Source organism: Amphiprion ocellaris, chromosome 11, assembly GCF_022539595.1.
Source record: "Amphiprion ocellaris isolate individual 3 ecotype Okinawa chromosome 11, ASM2253959v1, whole genome shotgun sequence".
Taxonomy (NCBI): domain Eukaryota; kingdom Metazoa; phylum Chordata; class Actinopteri; family Pomacentridae; genus Amphiprion; species Amphiprion ocellaris.
Window position 1 is genome coordinate 15,435,303 of NC_072776.1, and position 23,810 is coordinate 15,459,112.

Sequence of the window (23,810 nt, forward strand, 5' to 3'; positions counted from 1 at the left end):
AATAAATAAATAACACATCACTTGGAAAGTACTACTGAGTAAATAATTAATGCGTTAATTGAAAACACGAGAATTGCTTTTTTTCTCTACTACTCTCTATTTTATGTTATGCAATCCACTGTGCTTAAATAGGCACTCGACGTGAAAAAAAATTAACTTAATTGGTTTGAACATTCCCTTTTTATGGCTATAAGTGTAATATATTTATTTACTAGGTTAAATGTCTTAAACATTAACTTTAAATATAACCTTATCTATTCATATTTTGTCATAGAAAAAAATATTCGAAAGAAACATGATCAAAACAATCATTTTAGAATCTACTATGTCTTTGTCTCATGAACGAGTTAATTTAATCTGAGTCAGTGAATTTGCGTCATAGTGGAATCGAGCCAGTACTATTAAATAATTTAGCGACTCCGGAGACTTTACAGGGGACATTCACTTTGGGACATTCACAAGCTGTAGTTCAAATGGTACAGCAGCAGTTGGGTCAATTCAAAGGCAAATTATGATATACATTTAGAAAAACAAAGTCAGGTCCACTACTAAAAAAAACATAGTGCAGCGCTGGGAGGAGTGTTAAATAAATGTAGACAAAGCAGTTTATATTCTTGGAACTGTATTTTCATTACTGTGAACAGGATCCAGAGCAAGCGGTCTCCATCATAGACTCTCTGTATACACAGCCTGTGGTCTCCATGCTTTCTGAGAAAGAGCAGTAAGAGTGTGAGTTTCAGTGAACATATCCAGTTACAACATATCTTGTGGTGCAGGGCTGCAAACCTCAGAGGAGAGAGAGGACTGAAGGGCACAGTGCTCCCATCTTAGGCTAAAGCCACAAGGCAAGTAAACGTGTTGCTTTTTTATTCATGTTCATGCATTTATTCAGATTAGAATTGAATGTGCTTTCAGTTTAAATTGTGACATTTTTCTGGTGTGACTTGCTTATTTTATGCAGTCTATTTACAGAGTTGCAAGTACACAGAGATGATATTCATGAAGAGATCATTTTAAACAGCCTTTTATAAATTGTTTTGTAGTTCACATTATAAAATAATAATGGGGTTTTATTATTTAATTGTGACAATGAAAACTGTAACATTGGACACCCACACTATTTGTAATTGATGTCTTCTTATTTTCCTGTTATTGTGTGCTATAATATCACTGGCATATTCCATGTACAGCATAAATCTAATGTTTACCCATGTATCCTCTCTTCAAGGTGGTTCAGCAACATAATGACTTCTAAACTTGATAGTCCTCCACCCTATGAGGACGCGGTGCACCATCCTAAGTCTGGTAACTACCCCTACCAGCCGCAGCATGACTCCCATCTTCCCCCACCTCCATCTTACAGTCCCAGTCCTGACATGTGCCTCGGCCCGCCCGGCTACTGGGGCCAGCCGGGCGTCTACCCACAGGCCAGCATGTGTGCAGGCCCTGGCTTCACTCCATCTGGGATGCCCACCACAATACCGACTCTGTCTGCTGGACTGCCTGCATCCAACCCAGGTTCTGAGGAAATTACACGGATTTGATTTTTCACACCTTGCTTTATATTTAGATTAGCTCCCAGGTATAATCAGTATAAATTGCCACTCTGCTATTCCCAATTCCACAGGAGACATGGAGGATTTTATCAGCGCCCAGTGGGAAAGCACATCTATCCGACATTCCTTCATCAGAAAGGTAAGGATATTTCTTATACATCAAGCTATACACACAGACTTAAACCGTGTCTCATTCTGTTACATATCATGTTAATCTCCTCGACATCTTTATGCTGGGTCAATAGAACTTTGTGGTTTTGTGTTTGTTGACAGGTTTACTTAATTTTAACAGCACAGCTTGCTGTCACCTTTTCCATAGTTGCTGTCTTTACGTTTGTGTAAGTGTCTTTCCTCATTCCAGTACAATATTCCACCTCACTGCTTAACATACCTGCTACTCAGAACGCCTGTATATCTGTGCTTTCATAGTGACCCAGTGAGGCTGTTTGTCATCAGATACCCTGGTATCTACTGGGCATCTCTGTGAGTTGCTTTCTAGAAACAGATCAAAAACATATTTGAAGTATATTAATATCAAAGACATATTACTAGAAAACAGGCAGTTACCTAGAAATAATTATATTGTAATTGCATGAATGTGTTATATAGATAGACACTACTGTTCAAAAGTTTGGGGTCACCTAGAAATGTCCTTATTTTTGAAAGAAAAGCATTTTTTTCCAATGAAGATAACATTAAATTAATCAGAAATACAGTCTAGACATTGTTAATGTGGTAAATGACGGTTCTAGCTGGAAACGACAGATTTTTAATGTAATATCTATATCGGGGTACAGAGGAACATTTCCAGCATTTCCTGTGTTCTAATGCTGCATTGTGTTAGCTAATGGTGTTGAAAGGATAATTGATAATTTGAAACCCCTTCTGTAGTTATGTTAGCACATGAATAAAAGTGTGAGTTTTCATGGAGAACATCAAATTGCCTGGGTGACCCTAAACTTTTGAACAGAAGCGTATATAGTATGCACTAACATTTAGAGTGATTTATCTCTTTCTAGTGTGGTTTATTTTGTGGTTTACTGCATTCTCATCTGCTGCAAAGAACCCAGGTAAGCAAGACCTGGGCCTGAAAAGTTAGAGAACAGTTTTACTACAAGTAGTATGTCTTATCTAAGTATTCAGAGCAAGAGCTACTTCTTTTTCTACACTTTTTGTTCATTTTATTTTTTGTTTAGGAGGCGTTTCCCATGGAATCTTGTGCTGCTTGGAGTATTTGTAAGTATTGATTGTTAGATTATGGGTCAGACAGCAATATTGCTACTAGTCCAGTGGTGAGGAGATGATTTAACATTTGAGTTGGTAAAGACTGGATAAAGTTTTTTTTTTTTTTTTTTTAAAGTAGTGCTAGGTGACATTCTGATATTCGTGTTTCTTCTTGCAGACTCTCGCCTTGTCTTACATGACTGGAACAATTTCAAGGTTTTTTTTTTTTGGCTCCAACTCTAACAATGCACCCAAACACCCAAATACAATACATTTTAATAATGACGTGCCACACCACGATATGTGATACTGTATATATGTGCATTTCTTTTTGCTTTTAAACACTCTATGTATCTCTTGCAGCTATTACGAGACCAAAGCAGTGTTTCTTGCCATGGGAATAACAGCATTAGTTTGTGTCGCTGTGACAATCTTCTGCTTCCAAACGAAGGTAGATGGAGATGTGAACTGTCTTGCTGTAGCTCAGTAGCCTGTGGCTTGTCAGAGGATGTCTTTGTTGTCAGTGTAAAAGAACTCCTTTGTCTCGCATTACAATGGGGGCACTGAGTTCTTTTAAATATTTATAACATTTTGGGATAAGATGCGAATCCAACTTTTCTGTCTGATGCAACTTGAGATACATAAGTTACATTTTTGGTTGGTACCTTATTGTGATCCTCCTTCAAATTATTCTCACTGCTCTTTCATGTAGCTTGAAGCATATTGACTTCACTTTCATCCTGTTAATGGTGTGTTTCTCATCACAGGTGGACTTCACCTCCTGCGGCGGACTCCTCAGTATTGCTGCCGTTCTGCTCATGATCATTGGGATTGTTACAGCCGTCGTGCTCTCCTTCCAATATGTGAGGACTGTGGTCAAATTCTTTAATTTGTTCTCTCTCTACTCGTATGTCTCGGTGTGAGGAGCAGCAGCCCAGAAGGGTGTATCTCTGTGACTGATTTCACATTCAGAGGCCTTTCTTATGTCACTCAACAGGTCCCTTGGCTGCATATGCTCTACGCCGCAATTGGAGCCGTCGTTTACACTCTGGTGAGTCTACACTGACACGAATTCAAGGAGAGCATTCCAGCTTGGTATTACGGGGCTGTCGTCGTGGAATAACAATAGGCATAATAGACCTTACACCCTGAAATACAGTTATTGTGTCGGCTTCAACAATACACTGACAACTTGCTATGTCCAGAGCCTCAGCTCCACCACTTTGTCCTGATGTTGGCTGGTTCAGTCAAATCAAAACTGGACTGTAGAGTTTCTTGGGAAATTTCATAGCAATCACTTTATAAAACCATGCAATTGATCGACAGTTAATAAAAAGAAATGACCATAGCGTGTCAAAAAGGGAGAAGGTACACTCTCTGGTAGACAGAACATGATCAATACATTTAATGGAGATTTTGCCCAATTTTTAAAATAGGCTCTGTGGGGATCACTCCATCCACCACTTTGACAGAGGACGAGATACCTCAAGAACTGTTGGAGATGAGATTTTATAGACACATTCATAGTCCTCAGTCAATACAATGCTTCGATGTGGTTATTTGTTGTTTTGACTGAAATGTTTCAACACTTTATGGAAAACCTGCTTTTGTACACTTTCAAACACATTCATGTCCTCCCAGGGTTAGTTTGCAATAATAGTGGCGATTTTCTGTCCTTTTGCGTTGCATCTTCAGACATGACATTGAATTCATGCCTAGTAAAATGTCTGGGGTCACAAACACACAGAAGTATTCGTGAAGATGGTCACAAAGTCGAAAATCTGCTGATTATTATGAACATCTTTCCAGTTATGTTGAGATGTCAGGTTTTGACCAGTGCTTACCACAAGAAGTATTTAAGTTTTCCCAGCTGTTGTTAATATGTTTGCTAATTCCTACCTCTATACTGCACTCACCTCCACCCAAGCACACGAAAGCCGCTTCCTTCTATTTTTTATGACAAACTTTTTCCTCTCTCCTTATCCTGTGTTTAGTTTTTAGTGTACAACACACAGCTTCTCATTGGAAATCGAGAGTTGGCCATCAGCCCAGAGGAGTACATCTACGGAGCGCTCTCTCTCTACGTTGATATTGTTCACATCTTCCTCTTCATCCTTCAAATCAGTGGATCTGCGACTGACTAAGCCAATGGTCAGTGCGCATGTTGTTTGGGCTAACAGTCCGCTGTGTTTACTGATAGAAATAATGCTAAATATGTACACAAGTGTGTAAATCAGGATGCATCATTACTATTTATCAATGTTGAAATTCCTAACTATAGTGTATATAGATCTATTTTTATGTCAGTAACACTTGAGCACTTTGGTTGTTGTATGAAACACAGCTGTAGGTGTGAATGAAGAGAGACGCTTAAGCTTTGCATTCTGTATAGTTGCTATTTAATACTTGTGTGCATGTTAAACACTGTAGTCGTCTGAACTGTTACCCCATCAAAGTAAAATCATGAATGAGTTACCCTTGTTAAGAATAAACCACCACTTCTGCCCCCAAAAGACGGAGACAAAGCAATTCATAGTATAAGAGCTTTTATTTTTTTATTACTGTCTGTTTTAATTCTTGTAATTACTTACAAAACACCTGTAGTTACAGGCGTACTGCTGGACACCACAATCATTAGTCCGATGTCTGTGCTGGTAGTAGAATGGACTAACATCTGTTTTACTTTTTTTTTTTTTAACCTCTCCATAGAAAAAAAACTTAAACACTGAGATAATTAAAAGATTCTTTGTGTGCAGCCTTACTGTAACTTGCGTTAATGACCGGCCCCTTCCCTTCTCTCTTTAATGTGTCTGTTACTCATTGTTGTTAGAAAACTGTGCACACCAATCAATAAAGTTCACCCAACTGTTACAACTGCTTTTTTCTCCCATCCTTAAGGTTAATTATAGTGGCACGTTAGAGTCAGAGGGTGGCACTAGCTCCTATACTCTCTCCCTGTGCTGAATGTGGATTAGTATTGTTTCCCATCACCAGCATTTGTGTGTATTAGTCCAGTAGTGGAGGGTTCAAGGCGTCAGGCGCTTAGGGTCGCGTGGGAACATGGAGGTCTGACGCACGTTGTGGAGACCCAGGTACAGCATGCAGACTCTCTCCAGGCCTGCAGAGGATGACAGATCACTCACTGAACGCATCTTTTTTTCTTTTTAACCATATTTAAAAAGAAAAAAAGCCATATATATAATGATATGAAATGCATAGTTTCCTCCTAGTTCCCTTACCAATGCCTCCGCCGCCATGTGGGGGAGCTCCAAAGCGGAAGGAGTCGACGTATGACTTGATCTTCTCCAGATCTACAGTATCACAAAAGAGAGTTGCAGTTTTTTTAAAAAAAAAAAAAAAAAAAAAAGCTTGGAATGACTGGAACCTGTTTGCTTGTTTTCACAAACATTGGCAACTGTTAATCCAACACATTTCATTGTGTTTTAAGTGCCACTGATCACCAACAGAGGGAGACAAATCATTCACAATAAACATAATGACCCCTTAACTTTTACTCTTACTCTTAACTCTTACCAATCTGGTGATGGGTGGCCCTTTCAGTCAGCAGCTGAGCATCGTGGATTCTCTGAGCTCCAGACAGGATCTCCTCTCCCCTCATGAACATGTCATAGGAATTGGAGTATTTCTAGAAAAAAAAAAAAAAAAAAAAGAATACGAATCACAGACAGTTTTTAAAAAAAGGAGACAACACTCTATTTGGAATGAGACTGGACTATACTAATAGGAAACTAAAGAAAGAAAAGGGAGACATGTTTTCCTGAACCTAGACTGGTTATAAAGCTTGGGTTAAAAGCCAAATATGATTGTCACTACAGATTCAACATGCAGATTTCCCAAAGAACGTAATTTCAGAACTTGTTTGCACTACAGCTGCACTTCTGTAACAGTGCTTGTAGCTTTCGTAAGGGCATTATATAAACTGTATTAATCGTTAAATACTTAATGATTCATCTACTGAGGTTTTTATAGCCACAATGCAAGTCGACCACAACTGTAAACTGATCTGTAAAAATATGTTACATTTGTTACTGATTACGTTTACTATGAATCTAACAAGTGTGTGTGTGTGTGTGTGTGTGTGTGTGTGTGTGTGTGTGTGTGTGTGTGCGTGCATGAGTCAGTGAGAGACTTACAGCATTGTTTGGATCAGGCATCGTGTAAAAAGGCCTAACAGCCAGTGGGTACTTATCCAGCACATAGAAGTCAGTGTCATACTGAAAAAGAAAAACAGAAGCTTAATCCAAACAGAAAATAGCAGCATACATGAGGACTAATGACAACTCAGGTGCTTCCTGTCTTCTTGTTTATGTAACACAGCTAAGGGCTTGAATAATAAATTACCTGAAACAGGTCTTGATTATGTTGTAGGTTGCTCTGTTGTGCACTACGACGACAGCTCAAGCAGACGTGATTTGATAATGTTTCTGTCGCTTATGAAAGGCCTAAACCTAAATGTCTTTCCCAACTTAAACTAGGAACTTGTTTTTGTTATGTAGAGAGATTATAGAGGCTATATTCTATTATTTCTAACTCCACCTCAACAAACACTGAGGGGAGAATTCCCTGCGGCTCAGAAGTTACGACTTGATAATTACATCACCTTAAGTTTTCAGAAAACAGACAGCTGATATGCATAAGTGCTGATGTTCTAATATGCAAAAAAAAAGAAATAATAATGTAGGGTTTCTCTACATGTTGACACCATTTTCTACAGTGAGTGTCTGATCAAACAATATTCATATTTCTACAGTTTGATATTAAGTGAAAGAAGCATAGATAGATAGATAGATAGATAGATAGATAGATAGATAATTTATTAATCCCGAGGGAAATTCAAGTTGAACAAATTGAACATACCTTTTCCTTGACAAGACGGCCAAGCAGCTTTTCATTGGGCGTACTATACAACAACAAAAAGGGAATTCAGTTTAATAAATTATGACTGCATTTCACATTGTTCATCTGTAACCTTCCTGCAACTGAATATCATAGTTATTTACCACTTTTGTAGACAAACATCATTACCAATCATCCAAGCATGTTCAAACTGTACCGTAAATAGTTCAACAGAACGACTTTCATCACACGAATTACTGAAAAGCTTAGCTACTGATCTAATGTTTCACATCCTCTTGTGTTAACTCGTGTTAAGAATTTTACTTCTGCTTTCATCTGATTGAATCATCTGACATAATGAGTGGTATGTGGGGCACAGGGCATCCCAAGTGTTCTGACCTGAGGTCGTCCTCGTCACCCATCTCCACACCAGCCTCACGCAGCATGGCCACGCCTTCGGTGTACTCCAGCCTCAGAGTGGGCTCGAGGAATTTGAAGGGCTCACTTGGAAACTGCTTGTTCACTGTCTGAATCTCTGTCTGGAAGCTAAAGCAGATGCACAAATGTTTTGTTAACTGGAGGGGAAATTACATAGACTTAAATTCATTTATTGCAGACTTACAAACATTACAACTCATTTTCTAACCCTGACTCGGAACCTAAATGTGATTTTACACTCCCTTAAACAGAGTCTTAACCTTAAAAGTTAATGATGTACATTATTGCGGTTTGCTCTTTGTGACTGCCAGATTTACGTGCTCACAAATTAAGTAGCTCAGGGATACTAAAATACAGATACACACAGTATAATATACTGTCCAAGGTTTCCATACTCCCACTTGACAAATGTTTGATGGCTTTCATGTGACAAATGTCCTAATCCACATTTAATTATAAGTTAAATTATTTAAGGCCTTAGAGTTTTGCACAGTTTTTAAATAGTTTGTCTCTGTACTTATTCATTTATCATTAATTAACTGTGTTCTTTGTACTTAAATAGAAAAAACAAAAATGCTCAGTAAATTGCAATAACAAACACTATCATAAAAGACACAGAAGTTGCACCATTCAAAAATCTTTTTAAAAGACATCTAACAATCAGCATTTTAATATGTTGTCAAAGCAACACGAGATGACAAACAGAGCTCAAAGAGAGCTACTCATCTGTGTGTGTAGTGCTGGAACATCAGTCAACAACACATGCAAAACCATTTAACACGTCAAAAGGGAACAGTCTGGAAAGTCATGAGAACAAAACAGTCAAACCACCCTGAGAAAGAGGAACAGCGGTCACAAGCTGAAAGTAGCAACATCACAGACAAGTGCAGTATCAGCTGCGGCTAGTTTGCACATAACTTAATATGATCCACTGATTCAACAGTGCTTCCAAAAGACATTCTGTTCCAAAGTTTGGATTTAGGAAGTGGGAGCTGTAAGAGTTTAAGTGGTGCCCATCCCTTCAGAGTTCCTAACTCCAACAAACACTCCCATACATGGATATATGAAGCCAGAAATGCAGCAGGTTCCACACATGGACAGAGCCATACCCAATCCTCATACTCAGTCATCGGCTGCTGAAGCTCTTTATGCCTGCTGCACTGATTTATACCACTAGGAGGCAACAAAGCCACATCATAACATTTTCTTGTTGGCAGTTCATTAGACAGAGTGCGAGGAGAGCAGTGAACTTCATCAGGGCGGACGGGAGAAGGTGACAACACTTAATCTGGATTCAGCTATTTAAATACTGTTACTCAGACGTACACAGTTTGTCATCCACATAATATCCACACCAGGAACTGGTCCTGTCACCATTCAGTTTTAATTTGAATAGGAAGGAGAAACATGAGCCTCGGTGGCAGGTAATTTCCATCACTTTTTGGTGTGTTCATCACCTCAACTCACAGAAAGTTGGAGAGTAATGAATAGCCTCCAAACTTAAAAAGTCTAAATAAAAATGCACTTTATAAATCCTAATGGTATCTTACTTGTCTCTCAGGCCCTTGAAGATTTGCACCATGGTGTCAGTGATGGAGTCAATCACCTCGTGGTAATGGTAATTGAAGGCCATCTCAATATCCAGACCCACAAACTCAGTCAGGTGACGGTGGGTGTTGGAGTCCTCTGCCCTGAAAACTGAAATGATGCAGATTTAATATTAGCAGCAAAACACAGAAAACAGGAGTAAAAGAGAAGCAGAAGAAAAGTTTTGATACATCTTATGGTGAAATGGCCTTTTATGCTGTGTCATTGGATTCGGGACATTGCAAACTCCTCAGTGTGCATCTGATCAAATCACAAGGCAAAAGTTAACATAAAGGTTGATCAAGTTCACAATCTGGCTTCTAAATTACCCAATAATACTTTAAGGAACAAGGACAATGTGTTAACACGCAAATTATTGTCACTATAAAGTACTTTTTCAAAAGAAAAGCTAATGTGAATTGAATGCTAATGCTACGGCGTACAGAGTAACTGTAGCCACTTCATCTGTATCCTTGACTGTGAAGCTCTTTGTACACATTGTGTGAATGCTGTGAATGTAATTATTTCTGATTACCATTATGAACTTTGATCATGATTAAGTCCTCACTTTGCAGACACTTGTGTGAGGATAATGATATCAAGAGTGCAACATATATCTAGCCAGAGGTAATGGTCATAAAGAAGGCTCTGTGGTTGCTGAAAGACGACACTCCATATTCTGTGACTGTTCTTTGTTCTTTTCATTTACATGACTGCTGAAGAAGTCTTCACTCAGACATGGAAACAATTATTGTTTCTGCGTCTGCATATAGCTGAATTGTATGGAAATCAGGTATGTGCACATGCACCAAATTTCACAATGACTGAAATTTGTCAAACACAAGCATGCATATAAATGACTTTATACAAGCATGTCTGAGACCAAGAGTGTCCATGCATATTTCTGCTGCTTTATGCACACCAAGTTTTAGTGTGGAAACTACAGTGTTTTTTGCTATTGACCCCTGCATACATTTCAACACACAGGAATAAGAAATAAAATTTAAAAAAAAGAAAAAACACAATTCCAAACATAAATAGGATGCCATTTGCTCCTCTGTGCAGAAGACTCTGCTTGTTCCCTGGTGGACCTTCATAGCTGATTTCAGATAGTGGCACCTTAGCTGTGGAAGGTAACTTAAAACATACTTTCACTTCTAGCCAATGAGATTTTGAGGAAAGTTGATCCCAATTCTCCTTAGATGCTGAATCAGTGTGTCTGTAACTACGGCAACAGTGGTGAATATATTGTTGCCTTAGAAGCAGTAATGACCTTAAGCCCTTTGATTTCTCTGGTGGAACTACACAGAAGCAAACAAAAACCACAGTCCAGTCAGTAGAATACTGAGTGTGCATCCTTCTCCCAAATGCTTCATTTTTATCTTGGGCAAGGATCCTGCGAAGACTAAAAATCAGATACAAGTGGCAATCTAAAAAGGATGGATAAATACTGGATGTATACAATCAGAGGGTGGCAGTGTTTGCTTAGTCAAACAGCTGACAGCTCTCTTAAACTCTTTTACAAGTCCCATTGTGCCACTAACACACTAAGCTCTACAGCAGCTCTGACCACAGTGAAAGCAACAGAGGGAGGTCTATTAAAGTTTAACCATCTAAACGCATTTGGAGCCATTTTAAAACTGTCATCTCAGTTAATCGGGTCTACATTTTTCATTATACTCTTGCTGCTCATTTTACTGTTCGCCATAAGTAGTTTGCCGACGTATGAGGCGACAGATGGGAGGCATTCTTACCTGGACCCACACAGAAGACCTTGTCAAAGTCAGCACAGATGCACATCTGCTTGTAGAGCTGGGGAGACTGGGCCAGGTAGGCGCTGGTTTTAAAGTAAGACACCGTGAAGACATTTGCTCCCCCTTCGCTGGCAGCTGGAGGTGGACGACAACAACTCTTAGAAATAAAATGAGATTTTTACTGCCTCACAGGACAAAATGACCATTAACTACAAAGCCTGATAGAGTTTTTGATATACACAGCTGCCTCGCTGAGGAAACTTCAATTTCTCATTTCAAAACCTTGACCCACCCCACCTAATGATGATATCTATCACTTGTTCAGTAGACGTTATAGTTAATTAGCCATGTTCTAGTCATTTTTCTCTTTTGAGAAAAAAAAGAATGTTTCTTTTTGGCATAAGACTTTTTGATTCTCACAAAAATCATGAAAAATAAAACTTTTTTAACATTCATCAAATAAAAACAAATGCCTGGTATGTTTTTCAAAACAATCAATACAGGTGTCAGGGTTACATAACGAAGGCCAGACTTGCATAACGTGCGGTTTACATATACGTCAGAGGGAATTATCTGATATTCTCATGTCGTCTACAGTAGGGTGGAGGTTCACACACAGCACAAACAATTCACTCTGTACTGAGGGTGTCGGCATGCAGGAAGATGCGGTTTCGCAAAGGGTACGCAGTGTATATTGACAGGTGCCGCCAAAATAAAAAAGAGCGCCAGTTTTGAATTAACAGGGAAGTCTCCGTCATTGGCTCTTTAAGAAAGGAGGAAGTGAGAGTGGGACAGGTTTCATCACAGTTCATTTCAAATTTGAGAGGCATGTGGGAGGCTGAGCAGTAGAGAAAATGACAAGATTACTGGGCTATGTTGTAAGAATAACAGACGAGCTGCGTTCCATATGGCATACGTTGTTTCTTTACCTTTCGGTACGCAACACAGCTGCTGTCACAAAGTACTACGTTTTCATACGTGTGCATACAATTGGGACATACACTTTGTGATAATGTTGTGCCTTAAACTTTGACGGTTGCAGTCTGATGTGCAAAATGGGCATTCATATGTCTGTGAGCTCTCAGCGGCTCACACACACACATCTGAATTGCATAGTGGATTGTGGGTCAGAAAGGTCCGAAAAGCATGCTGGCTTGCATATTGCAAAATCCAACTGCACGCAGTAGGACATCCTGGTATTTTTTTTAACATATTTTTATCATTATATATACTATGTATTGGGATGGCGTACATCGCTTTCTAGTAGACTATATAGTGTAGTAGTACAGCAATTGGAACACACCCATAATCATCATGCTTGACTTAAAATGTCTGTAAATTAAGTAATTTATATCATATACATTTCCCATTCCTTCATATACAAATATTTATCCATTATCAACAATATCTACCTTAGTCATACTTTTTTAAACAACATACCACATTTTACCTTCAGACTCGAATTTTTCACAAGCTTGTCAAGTCTCCTCTAGCGCCCAATGTTGAAAAAATAATGCGAGGATAAGAAAGACACAATTCATAGGGAAAGCTCAAATAACTGTGTCTTCTGAATATTGGTGAGATTTCTGTCTGACTTTTTATTCAGTCCTCCCCTGCTTCAGCAAAGTGAGATAAGGTCTTTTGGGAATGATCTTAAGGAAAGCTTCCCTTGTCCAATTAGAAGGGCATAGTGGGAAAATATGAAAGTAGACGGGCTGATGTGAGAGTTGGTCGATGCATCAAAATCCCCAATGGGCTGGATTAAAATCCTCGTTGGACTGAAACAATAAAATTCTCTCTAATATCGCACAGTCTGTTGTTTGCTTAACGATAGATGTGCATGACCGCGTTTGGGTTTTAAAACTCGGAAACCGTTTGTGAGCTTCAACTGAACTTCAAGTTTGGTTCCTGATTTGATTTGTAGTCTAGAACAGTCTGGAGGAAGTCAAGCTTACAACTGTCACACGATGACTCACAGGACACCTGTGGGAGGTGATATGAAATAAGTGTGCCTCGACTGAAATATTTAATGAAAAATGATTTACTCAATGCTGAACTCAGTTCTCCCCTGGGGCTGGATCAGTGTGACAGAGAAAGTGTTTTTTTTTTTTTGTTTTTTTTTTTTACCTGATATTATTTTAGGGGTCTGGATCTCCACAAAGCCCTTGTGGGTGAGGGTGTCTCTGAAGAGTTGGCACACTCCTGACTGCAGGCGAAAGATGGCCTGGCTGGTGGTCGTCTTTGGGAGGATACAAACACAGCCACAAGCAGAGGGTCATTACCACACTTGCTGTGAGTCACTTGATTTATTACACAATCATAACAGATGTGCAAAAACAACACCGCCAATTTTTTTTTTCAAGCACCTCCTGTCTACACGAAGGGTAAAACACTTACTTGCTGACAAGGGCAAGGCATGCATTCAACCCCAGCGAGAGCCCCAGGAAGATAAAACCCATCATTATCAATGTAAATACTGAAACCAGGGCAGGGAGTAAAACTGCTCAAAGTGAATCAGGAGATTACTGTAAAACCCTAATCCCCAAAACCCCCAAAAGTGCAGCAGTTAGGCGATGGAGCACATCAGCACGCGAGAGAACACTCCCTAAAATCAACTGACTCATTTGAAATGACCACAAGATTTTCGCAGTTGAGCTTTACTGGCATTCAGGTTCAGTTATTACACAACATGTTGAAGACAGATCCTGGTTCTTTTGATACAGAACACGCAGGTCTGTGTTAATTAAAAGGTTTCATTTTTCCCTCTTCCCCATCTAGGCTGCTTGTCCGGTCCTGAATAGGATTCATCTGACGAACAGTTGGCAGAATGGAAAGGTGATAATGTCTAAATACCGGGAAGCTCATTAATCTGCAGACAATGCTTCAGGGCTGTCTGGCTGAAAGTTTTCCTTCATTTGCAATCTGGATATGTAGCAAAAAGAAGAAGTGGAGAAAAGTGTAAAATTTTCCTCCTCAGAGACACTTTTACCAAGCCCTTTAGAAAGCAGTGAACCAAATAAACCATTCTGCCCTCACCTACGCATGACTCATTTGTGTCACCTATTACACATCGGGCTGTATCCCATGTTAAACATGAGACAACTAACCTTAAACCAGCCTGTACAAGACCATATTCAAAAATTAGAAAGCACTTCCTGTTTACAGCATGTGTGCTGTGAGTGGGTGTGATAGTGGAGCCTCATAAAATATACCAGAATGTGACGCCTCTGTGGCAAAAAGCAATGGTTTGAAACCCAGCTGTGGTGTCTATCTACCACAACCTGGTTTCAAACCCTAAAATGTCATATTTGACAATCGTGAGCTCCCATTTCTCCCCCTAGCCCACCAATATGCTTTATAAAAGTGTGCATACGTAAACCATAACTGACATCATTGCTCCCACATTGCATGTGTACTTTACGTGTATTTAGTGTCCACTAGATGCCAAATGCAGCAATTTTTGTTGTGAAATTCTGCTTTTTCAAAAACTATGGTGACACTCAAGGAACTTACAACTTTGTGCATGTTGAGATGACAGCAGAAGCGATATGGTAAATGGTTAATCTGCAGCATGAGCTCTGAGTTGAGTATAAGGTGGATGAAATCTGCTGCTAACTTCGGTTTGTGCCTCTAATGACCAAGTATACACAGGAAATACAAGCCAGTAGACACTTTCATCATCAGCTGAATGATCAGGTTCTTTTCTGTGGAATTTTGTGTGATGAAGTTTCCTGGATGCGTGTTCTCAGCGTTTGTATAATGGACTACAAGTCATTGACACAAGCAAAATGATGGCACACTGGGATTGCATCAATGAAAATTCTTCCTGTGATAACAAATTAGCTGGAGCCAAAACAATTAACTGATTAGTCAATCAACAGAAAATTAGAAATTATATCGCTGGTTGCAGCTTCTTCAATGTAATGATCTGTTGCTTTTCTTATGTGTAATAACTTGGATATAGCATGTTTAGATTTTGCAGCATCACTCAAAGAAAGCAAGACTTGTTTTCTGCAGAAAATACAGATTTTTAACATTTCTGACATTTAACAGGTTAAACAAATAAGAGTAAACAAAAAAATAACTCACAGATGAACCCCAAACTCACTAGTAGGTTTCAAAGGCTCAATAACGGAAAAAAACAAACACAGAAACTGCCAAATTTACACTATTTATCAAAGTCAGAAAATATGAAAACAAGCAGAATTGTAGCTTTTACCCCAAATCCCTTTATTCTATGTGTTTCATTTAAACATTTGCCAACAATAAGCTCTCTAACCAGATTCTAGAAAAAAATTTTAGTTCAAAGATTTTAAATGAAAAAATTTGGCACTGCTGAGCACAACTGTGAAGCCATTGGTGACTCAGCTAAGCTGTGAAGTTTTAGCTAAACTGGGCTGAACTGCAAGCTGTGCTGACAAAGAGTAGATAAGAGACAAGTATGGACACTAATTAAAAATGTAGTCACTACAGCATTAGTAACACCTGTTGTACATGCTGAATGCAGGTTTTTACCATTATTGCAAACTAATTACTGAGAGAAATTCAACCTTTGTGTTTTTCTTTTTCTATGATCTATGGCATTATAACTCTTCTCCTGACTTCTCTCTACTTCTAGCCATTGGCGTGCTGTTTCCATCGAGGTGCAGGACTTTGATATTGTAGTGAAAATGGGTCCACAGTGGGTAAAAACAGGAGCAAGAAGGAACACAGAAATTGCTTGAGGTTCGGAGGGTTAAACAATAAAAAAGATGTCCATTAGTTACAGCCGTAAAACAGTCATATGGTACATTTAACTTAGGACTGATGCTTGTGTACAGTGGCAACATTTCTTCCATGTCTGGAAAGCTGCAGCAGAAGCAGCATTGTTATAGGATCTGACAAGAGTCTATGAAACACCAACCATTCAGGATGACTGTCCAAAAAACTGTAAGTCCGGCTGTCTCATGCAAACTTGATAAACACAAGTAAACACTTCCACTGTACTTTTGGGTGAAGAGTCCCATGTTTAAAGATGGTCAAGTTACAAGAAGAGCTTCATAGGAGCTAAATTATTATTGGAGGAGTTTTATAGTTCCCTTTTGGAGTGTCTGCCTGCCAGTGTGGGAACCACTTTATAGCTTCACTGGGCTCTTAAGCGCAAAGCTGATGACAGACCGTCGACTGTGAGCTCAAAGTGCACAGTGTTACAGAAACAGGTGTTGTTGTGAAGCTTGTGAGCAACGTGGCTGTGTGCTGTGGTGTTGGTGCCTTCCTGCCAGCCACATCATCATCGTGGGAGGCACATATCAAAACAATGAGACACTTTGTGGCTCGGTGTCTTCTGCTGCACGCATAAGTTTAGCACGTCTCCCACACTGTACAAGATTCACAGCATCAGCCAAACTAAATCACAGACTATCTCGTTTACTTTAAAGGTCTAGAGGTTTGCTCAGTCTTTTGACATACTGAGGTAGCTTATGTTGTTGTTTCCTGTCTTTTTAATGTAAAAAGACTTTATATTCCCCCTCCAGTTGCTTTTACTTTTTAAATGTGCTGCACAAGTTTCCTATATAACGAGATAGAATGTAACAGATTAATGTTACTGCTACAGTGGCATTGGTTAATTTAATAGGCACTGATAAAAAAGTACCTTTAATAAAAAAAAAGAAAGAATAACTTGCTTTGACAAAAGCCAACATAAACAGATCAAGTATCAACAGCTTTTTTCATCTTATTCACATGTCACTGTAATTCGCTACATCAAGGCAAATATAGGTTTTTTTTCTACTTTGTTTTTAAGTAACTTACCCTGAGATCAATCACCCTGTTGTCCAGCTTGGTGTCCTGGTTAACTGTGGCTCTGCCTTCCTGAGGGCAAAAGACAAACATTTTCACGTCACCAAAAGTCTACAGACGTTGAAATGTTCAGTTCCCGTTCTTTACACAGAGGTGTTTGTGATCAGTGATGTGTAAATATTTTTACAGGCTTTTCAGACCTCACAAGGAAGAAAATATATGAAATGTGAAACACAACAATTCTCTGCATAAAAAAAACATTTGTGGCAAAAATTAAGATGATCCAATCAGCCTGCAAAAACCCATGCTGAATAACGTTATTTTTTCTAATTGAACTGCAAACACTGTGTGCTGCACATGTGCCATGCTTATACAGCTTAAATACCTACAAATAAAACCACATCTAGATTCTTTGTTTCATGCAGTAACTATTGTAGGGTTAACTGCAATAAAAGACATCTGCAATGTGGGACAACAAAATAGAGGGGGAAAAAAAACAAATGAAAAAGTAAATGTTTCATCACAGGAGGAACTGCTGCTTCCAGGGTCATGGATGTCAGGCTTCCTTAGAGGACCCGCTGGGGTTTGAGCTAATAGCTTGTGTCGCCACATCCTGCTCCAAACAGCCCCACGCACAGGGACAAAATGTTAGATGGGCAGACAGTTAGATAGACAGTGCTTTTGAGGCTTATGTCTCTGGGGAAGGCAGGTGCTACTACAAGTGTGTGACTGACATGCTGAATCCGTTCAGAAAACACCTGGGATGCTGCTGCAGAGATTAGCTTACTGGATAAACATGTGCGGACTTTCACCTGTCTTTGGTATGGTGAGACCCATATATTAATTTGTTTACAAGTAAAATGGTAATATATAATCTGATACTGTATGTGATGCATCAACAGCTAAAGAAGAACAGTAGTTGTTTCTGTGTGATAACTTGTTTATTGCATCCATTACATTATTGATTTAAGAGCTTCTAGAGGAACACTACTAAAACATTTAACCACCTGTTTAAAAGATGCAGCATTTCCACTTAGTCCTGTTTAACGAGACACAGAGTCTTCTCATTCTCTCTTTAAAAAGCTCTACAGTTATTTATTGGTTACAGTGATGTGAGCAACACATAGTGGGTCAAAATCTACAAAACTGGTTTCAAAAGAAAAATAAGCATTCCTTAATGAAACAACAAACAATCAGATCTAAATTACTGGTAAGTCAAGGATTTACAGTCCTCAACAGCAGCCTGAAAGTTTACCAACCATTGAAACTGTAGCTGGGAAAAAGAATGGCTTTTGAAATGCATGATGAATTTCTCAAATGATTCAACATCAATGCATGATTCCTTTATTTAACTGGAATTCAGAGAACTCCCTAAACACTGGCTGCTGGCTCTTATAAACACTATGTGATGAAATCACCTTTTGCATGAGTCAAACAAGGTGATTCGGTTGAACTACCCAATGCTCGACTCTGCCAAAAACACAAATCCTCACTGTCCTCGCTGAAAAAGCTTCCCTTTTAATGATGAAGTTAGTTCACTGCATGAAAATAACTCAATTTTGTCAAGCATTCGGATAAACTAGGACCTAATTGTTAATTATTTTGTTATCACTTCCAAGTCAGACCAAACCTATCCTTGCACATCATGAGACATAGTCAACGGACTCATGTACAGAGACAGTCAACCCTTATTTCTCACTCGGAAGGCTGATGTCAGAATTCTTTTAAGTACATTGTCTGAGAGAGTCTAGAGAACAATCTACAGCAGTTTTTTTTTCCAGCAGAAACTGAAACTGTCTGAGCCGAGTGTTGCATAGTAGATCCTTAACAAGACCTTAATCACCTACCTAATGTCACTAACATGTCCTGCGATCATTCTCAACTCCTGTGTGTTGCTTTATTGGGAAGAATGAACAAGCCAACACTTCATATTAGGTAGAGAAAATGGCACTAGAGACTCTCCAGTAATGAGGATCTTGACTAAGGTGAGCCTTGCATTCCTCCTCATCCATCCCTACATTCATCCTCACCTCTTCTCCCTCTCCATCAGGCCTGACAGCATCCTCCAGCTGCAAGGGGAGACGAGGTTCTGCCTGACTGATGACAAAAATCTGAGAGGAGAAAGAAAGCAAAGCGCATTAAAGTTAAGAGCGTGACAAACCAAAAATGTTCCCACTAGAGAATGGAAAGTACCTGGACTTCATATTCACCCCAAGGAAGTCAAAGCGAGAAAGTGTGCGCCTCACCTGTTAAACCTCACCTATGTGTGAGATTCATTGTGTTAAAACAGTTGAGTACTGCTGCTGCATGTTGTGTTCTTTTCATTGTCACAGTTTGTGGTGTTGCTTTGAAATGCCTCCCACCCTTGAAATTTGATGTACGCACTACATTAAGCAAAGTTAGCACAGTGTCACCTGCTGTACAAATACATGGAATGTATTGGAGTACCTAATGATGGTGTACTGTGTGAGTGAAGAGTTGAAAGGAAGAATTACAAGGGCACTGCTGTGTGGCCTTGTTTATATGCTTGTTATACGAAACGTGCACCTGCTTATATGATATCAATCACTGGTGCTCACTTGTCGAGGTGCAAAAATACTGTATGTGTTGGCAGGGGAAACATACAATTTTTTGTCCTTGTATTGATATGTATTATGGTGCTTAAAATGGGACTGTATTGTCTTCTCGCTGTTTACGTCCGCGTGTTAAGAACTGTCCGTGTGTGTTTGTTTAAAGGCTGTAGTAAAAGTATGCCTACCCTCTCGATGTGGAGCTCAACGTCTTGCTGGGAACAGCTTTCGATCTTCTGCTCCACTTTCCTCACAGACGCCTCCACGTCTACGATGCTCTCCTTGGTGATGCTGGTGGAAGTGAAGAGGGTGGAGTGTAAACAACGCATAGCACTTAGAAAACACAATCTGTTTGGGAGGACAGCTGCACAAAAAAAAACAAGTTTCCATTAAACTATGACTGATGTTTGCAGAGATGTGTCTACATTTTTCATGGTGTGATGTATAGTGGATAGTGTGGGATTTGGGTGAGTGATTTTTAGACTGGGCGTTGTTTTTTTTTCTTTTTTGCTGCTTCAATGACATTTGGGGTAGATACTACAAAAGGTTGTGGCTTTCATAACAAAACCGATATCCCAGCTTTCCCAGATCAACACAGCCATGTGTCGACTTTTGTTAGGTTGGAATCAACAGACCGCAACAGAGTAGAAAATGTTACACTGCTTCCACACATCTTGTTTTAGACAAATGGCTGTCTGTAATGGAATGACTCATCTTGCTAGGAAAAAAAAAACGAAACACCATTATGCCACAATTTTACCCACTTCAAAATAGATTTTAGGACTCTAAAATGATTCCTGTCACAACATTATTCCTCAAAGGGTGTCTATTTCACTCTTTGCTTTTAGAAAAATCTCATCTGGTGGCATCACACTGTGATTTTTAGAAGTATAAAAGCCCTATTTGGACCAACTGTCTATCAAACAGTTGAGCAATTAAACTAGTAACAGCTAATTTGAAGGCAAATGAGGGGGTGCATTATAGTAATGTGCATAATCACAAAAATCTGACTGACTTAATAATTTTATATCAGTCACAAAGGACAAAAAGTAAATAAAGAGAAGCAGTCGAGCTAGAGGGGGATTTGTGAGCTTTGAGAAAACTTGCATCATACCGCAGCTCCTGGGAAGTACCCAGCTCACCAACAAAAACAGTTTGATATTGAGAGCGGGGGATTAGAATTTCCCCACCATTCATTCAAACGAAAGTAAACTACAGCATACAAGGGGAACCCATTTTTAATTTTCTCACAGTGGGTTTCCAAAAACAATGCACCATCTTCCTACACAGGCCGCTCACTGAAACCAAGAGTATCATCTGAGATGTGAGGAACAACACCCACTGTCATACAGTGCAAGGCCAGATGGGGAAACCTGCTGTAATCCTTCACTCCTCCTCATTAAAAAGCAGTAATGAGGGACTGAACGCTGGCGTACTGCTGTCCCTTCAGCTCCACGACAGCTGCCACCGTAGTCCTTCTCCACCAGTAGGGGATCAGTTAGATAAATAAATCCCCACATTAATAACCTCCTCTGCAGGGCCCTGAAGCGGGCGGCAACACACTGAGCACAGACTGAGGAGAAAAGACTTATTAATTCAAGTTTGAAATTTGACAATATCACACCGAGAGGAGACATATGAATCAGAGAGAAAAAGGGAGATAGAAGTCTTTCGCATTGAATCAGCCACCAAGAATAAACAAGATGTTTGGGTGTACAACCCTGCTCTCACACAGAATTCAATTTGTGTCAAACAATTATAACATTAAAATAACTTAATACAGTCACTGTGGATTTCTTTAGAGAATCAGTAGTTTTTTTTTGGTCACGATGCTACAATTGGAATTACTCAGATTGCTCTTTGGTTACTATTCTTTACATTTCTTAGGCATAAGCACATAAAAATGATACATAAAGCCCATATTCTAACAATGTCCAAAATTGTTAAATAATGCATGGGATTAATAATAGAAAAGACTACATAAGGTTCTACAATTTAAAATGGAGACCAACACATAAAAAATGAGTCTAAACCACCCTCACAGCACCTCAAACTATCCTGCAAGGCTTTTACCAGTTGTTTACTCCAAAAAGATTGAAAAGGCCAAAAAAAAATAAAAAAATCTAAGAACAAAGTGAAGGAAACCAACACTGTTTTCCTGTTTCATCCAGGACACCTGCTGTTGTTTGATGCCGTGTGAGATTCTGCAAGATGTGACATGCCGTTCATTACATGCATCACGACAATGAGTATTATTAAGCTATTAAAGGGTCAGCTCACTCATATAATGTAACTCATGTAGCTTAGAATAACAGTGCTGCTGCTTTCACTGAATAGTGCGGGTTTTACACACGACATGCTGTGATTATTTCGAACATGCCAGAAATTCTGATACTGCGTTGAATTAAACCAGCCAACTGCACAGCAAACAAGGAGATCTGACTGATGTTACTCCAGTTTCAGCGGCCAGCTCAGCCAACAGCTCTCATCTGCTTTACACTCAGTACTTTCGAGGTACTTGAGCAGAGTAAAGGTTGTAGAGCCTGGAGATCATCTAATTACACTGTGTGAGTGAAAGGAGGATGACTTGGACGTACAATACATGAAAGGAGACTTCTCCTGCAATGCCATCTCAGGCCTCGGCGTGATTATGAGGGGATTTTCTTGTAATCCAGAGTCTCACTTAGCTTGTCAATCATCACAGCAAAGTGTGTGAAAAGGAATGTGGGCCAAGAAACCACAGAAATTGATAGTGCCACCTGTTTTTAAAGATAAATATAAAAAGTACTTATCATTTTGATAGTATCCATGTCCAGAAACTGTCCTGGAGGACATTAAACTGCAGCGTGACTTTGCTGTTTTTTTCAGTTTTCATGTAAGACACTGTTGTCTTGGCAACTGTGTCATCACTTTCACTTACTCTGTCGTTAGGCGGTAAGATTTTGCAAAACAATCTAACTGTCCAACCGCAATATTGCAGAACCTGATTGAGGAACTGCTGCACATAAAAGAAATCATCTGTTACTAACATATAGCATCACGTGAGTGGAACAAATGCAATATGTTGTGACATACTACAAACTTTTCCACAATTTTAAACAAATTACAGTTTGAAATTGGTTACCCTTGCTTGCCTCTGTCCATTGCCTTTATGAAGCTACAGAACTAAACAGCAATAATGGCAGGGAGCAGATTGTCTCAGTGACCATTTAAAGGGAACTACGGCACAGTCAGGGGTTTGTGACACTTTACAAAGTGGGGTCAGTGTGTTCAGTCAGCTGAGGTCAGGACTCGGGTTTGAGCAGCGGTGACCTTGGCCTCATTAGAAAAATGTACTTATGTTTGGGTTAAGTTTATTGTCAACCTCAAAATATTGCAACAGCCAGCCACAAGGCTCCTTCAGTCTCATTTATGAAACATGAATATAATAAGTGTAAGTAAAATGGTAATTTATGCACATGTGGGTAGTCATCAAACATTTAGTAGCTCTAAATTGTTTACATAGGACTCGGGCAGGTGTGTGCATCAACACCATCATTCATTACTTACCTCTTTAATTAAGGCTTGTGTTTTTCCATAAATCAAGCTGTAGTGAGTTAATGCCAATGTTTTCATAAACATTATATGAAATGAATATTTATACTGTTTATTCTATATTCTCTGGAATAAACCAGCCTGCTTGTATATTCTCCATAACATAACAGACTGTTTTGAAAAAGTATTCCCCGATCACTCCAGAATGATGAGGGGAAGACAGGCGCTGGGGAGAGATGCTTTGGTCAACTCACAGAGGTACTTCAGTACAGTAAAGGTAGCAGAGCCTGTGTATGCTACTGAGCGCATCTCCACAGAGGTTTCACACTGCTTCTGTTGTGTTGCGCCGACTGCTTGACGGCTTTCAATCAAATCATTTTCTGTCAACTTTTCATATGATTCTGTGGAAGAATAATACGACATTCACCATGTCTGAGAGCTCGTAAAGCCGCCACCACCAACTAAACCACAGGCACGTTTTAAACAGCAATCATTTCTGCAATCTCTGCATT

The 23,810-nt window shown here is 39.3% G+C and overlaps 2 protein-coding genes across 2 annotated transcripts in view; one reads left to right on the forward strand and one right to left on the reverse strand.

The window, feature by feature from the left end:
* Window positions 1–485: 485 nt before the first annotated feature.
* Window positions 486–5,535, forward strand: LOC111571825 (protein lifeguard 3-like). The gene is made up of 12 exons (XM_023275187.3): window positions 486–845; window positions 1,229–1,518; window positions 1,628–1,695; window positions 1,830–1,894; window positions 1,986–2,039; window positions 2,576–2,626; window positions 2,753–2,792; window positions 2,959–2,996; window positions 3,144–3,231; window positions 3,548–3,643; window positions 3,778–3,831; window positions 4,775–5,535. The coding sequence occupies exons 2-12, from the start codon at window positions 1,245–1,247 to the stop codon at window positions 4,922–4,924; spliced, it is 978 nt and encodes a 325-aa protein (XP_023130955.2). The 5' UTR covers window positions 486–845; window positions 1,229–1,244; the 3' UTR covers window positions 4,925–5,535.
* Window positions 5,310–23,810, reverse strand: part of dars1 (aspartyl-tRNA synthetase 1) — a 29,308-nt gene continuing 10,807 nt past the window's right edge. The window contains exons 7-18 of the mRNA XM_023275186.3: window positions 19,953–20,055; window positions 19,225–19,305; window positions 17,207–17,266; window positions 13,544–13,655; window positions 11,417–11,551; window positions 9,626–9,773; window positions 8,037–8,183; window positions 7,659–7,701; window positions 6,935–7,015; window positions 6,315–6,426; window positions 6,020–6,091; window positions 5,310–5,898 (exon numbers count right to left, since the gene is read on the reverse strand). Of these exons, the coding sequence (XP_023130954.1) occupies window positions 5,807–5,898; window positions 6,020–6,091; window positions 6,315–6,426; window positions 6,935–7,015; window positions 7,659–7,701; window positions 8,037–8,183; window positions 9,626–9,773; window positions 11,417–11,551; window positions 13,544–13,655; window positions 17,207–17,266; window positions 19,225–19,305; window positions 19,953–20,055 (1,186 nt within the window). The 3' untranslated portion in view covers window positions 5,310–5,806. The remainder of the gene's footprint in view (window positions 5,899–6,019; window positions 6,092–6,314; window positions 6,427–6,934; window positions 7,016–7,658; window positions 7,702–8,036; window positions 8,184–9,625; window positions 9,774–11,416; window positions 11,552–13,543; window positions 13,656–17,206; window positions 17,267–19,224; window positions 19,306–19,952; window positions 20,056–23,810) is intronic.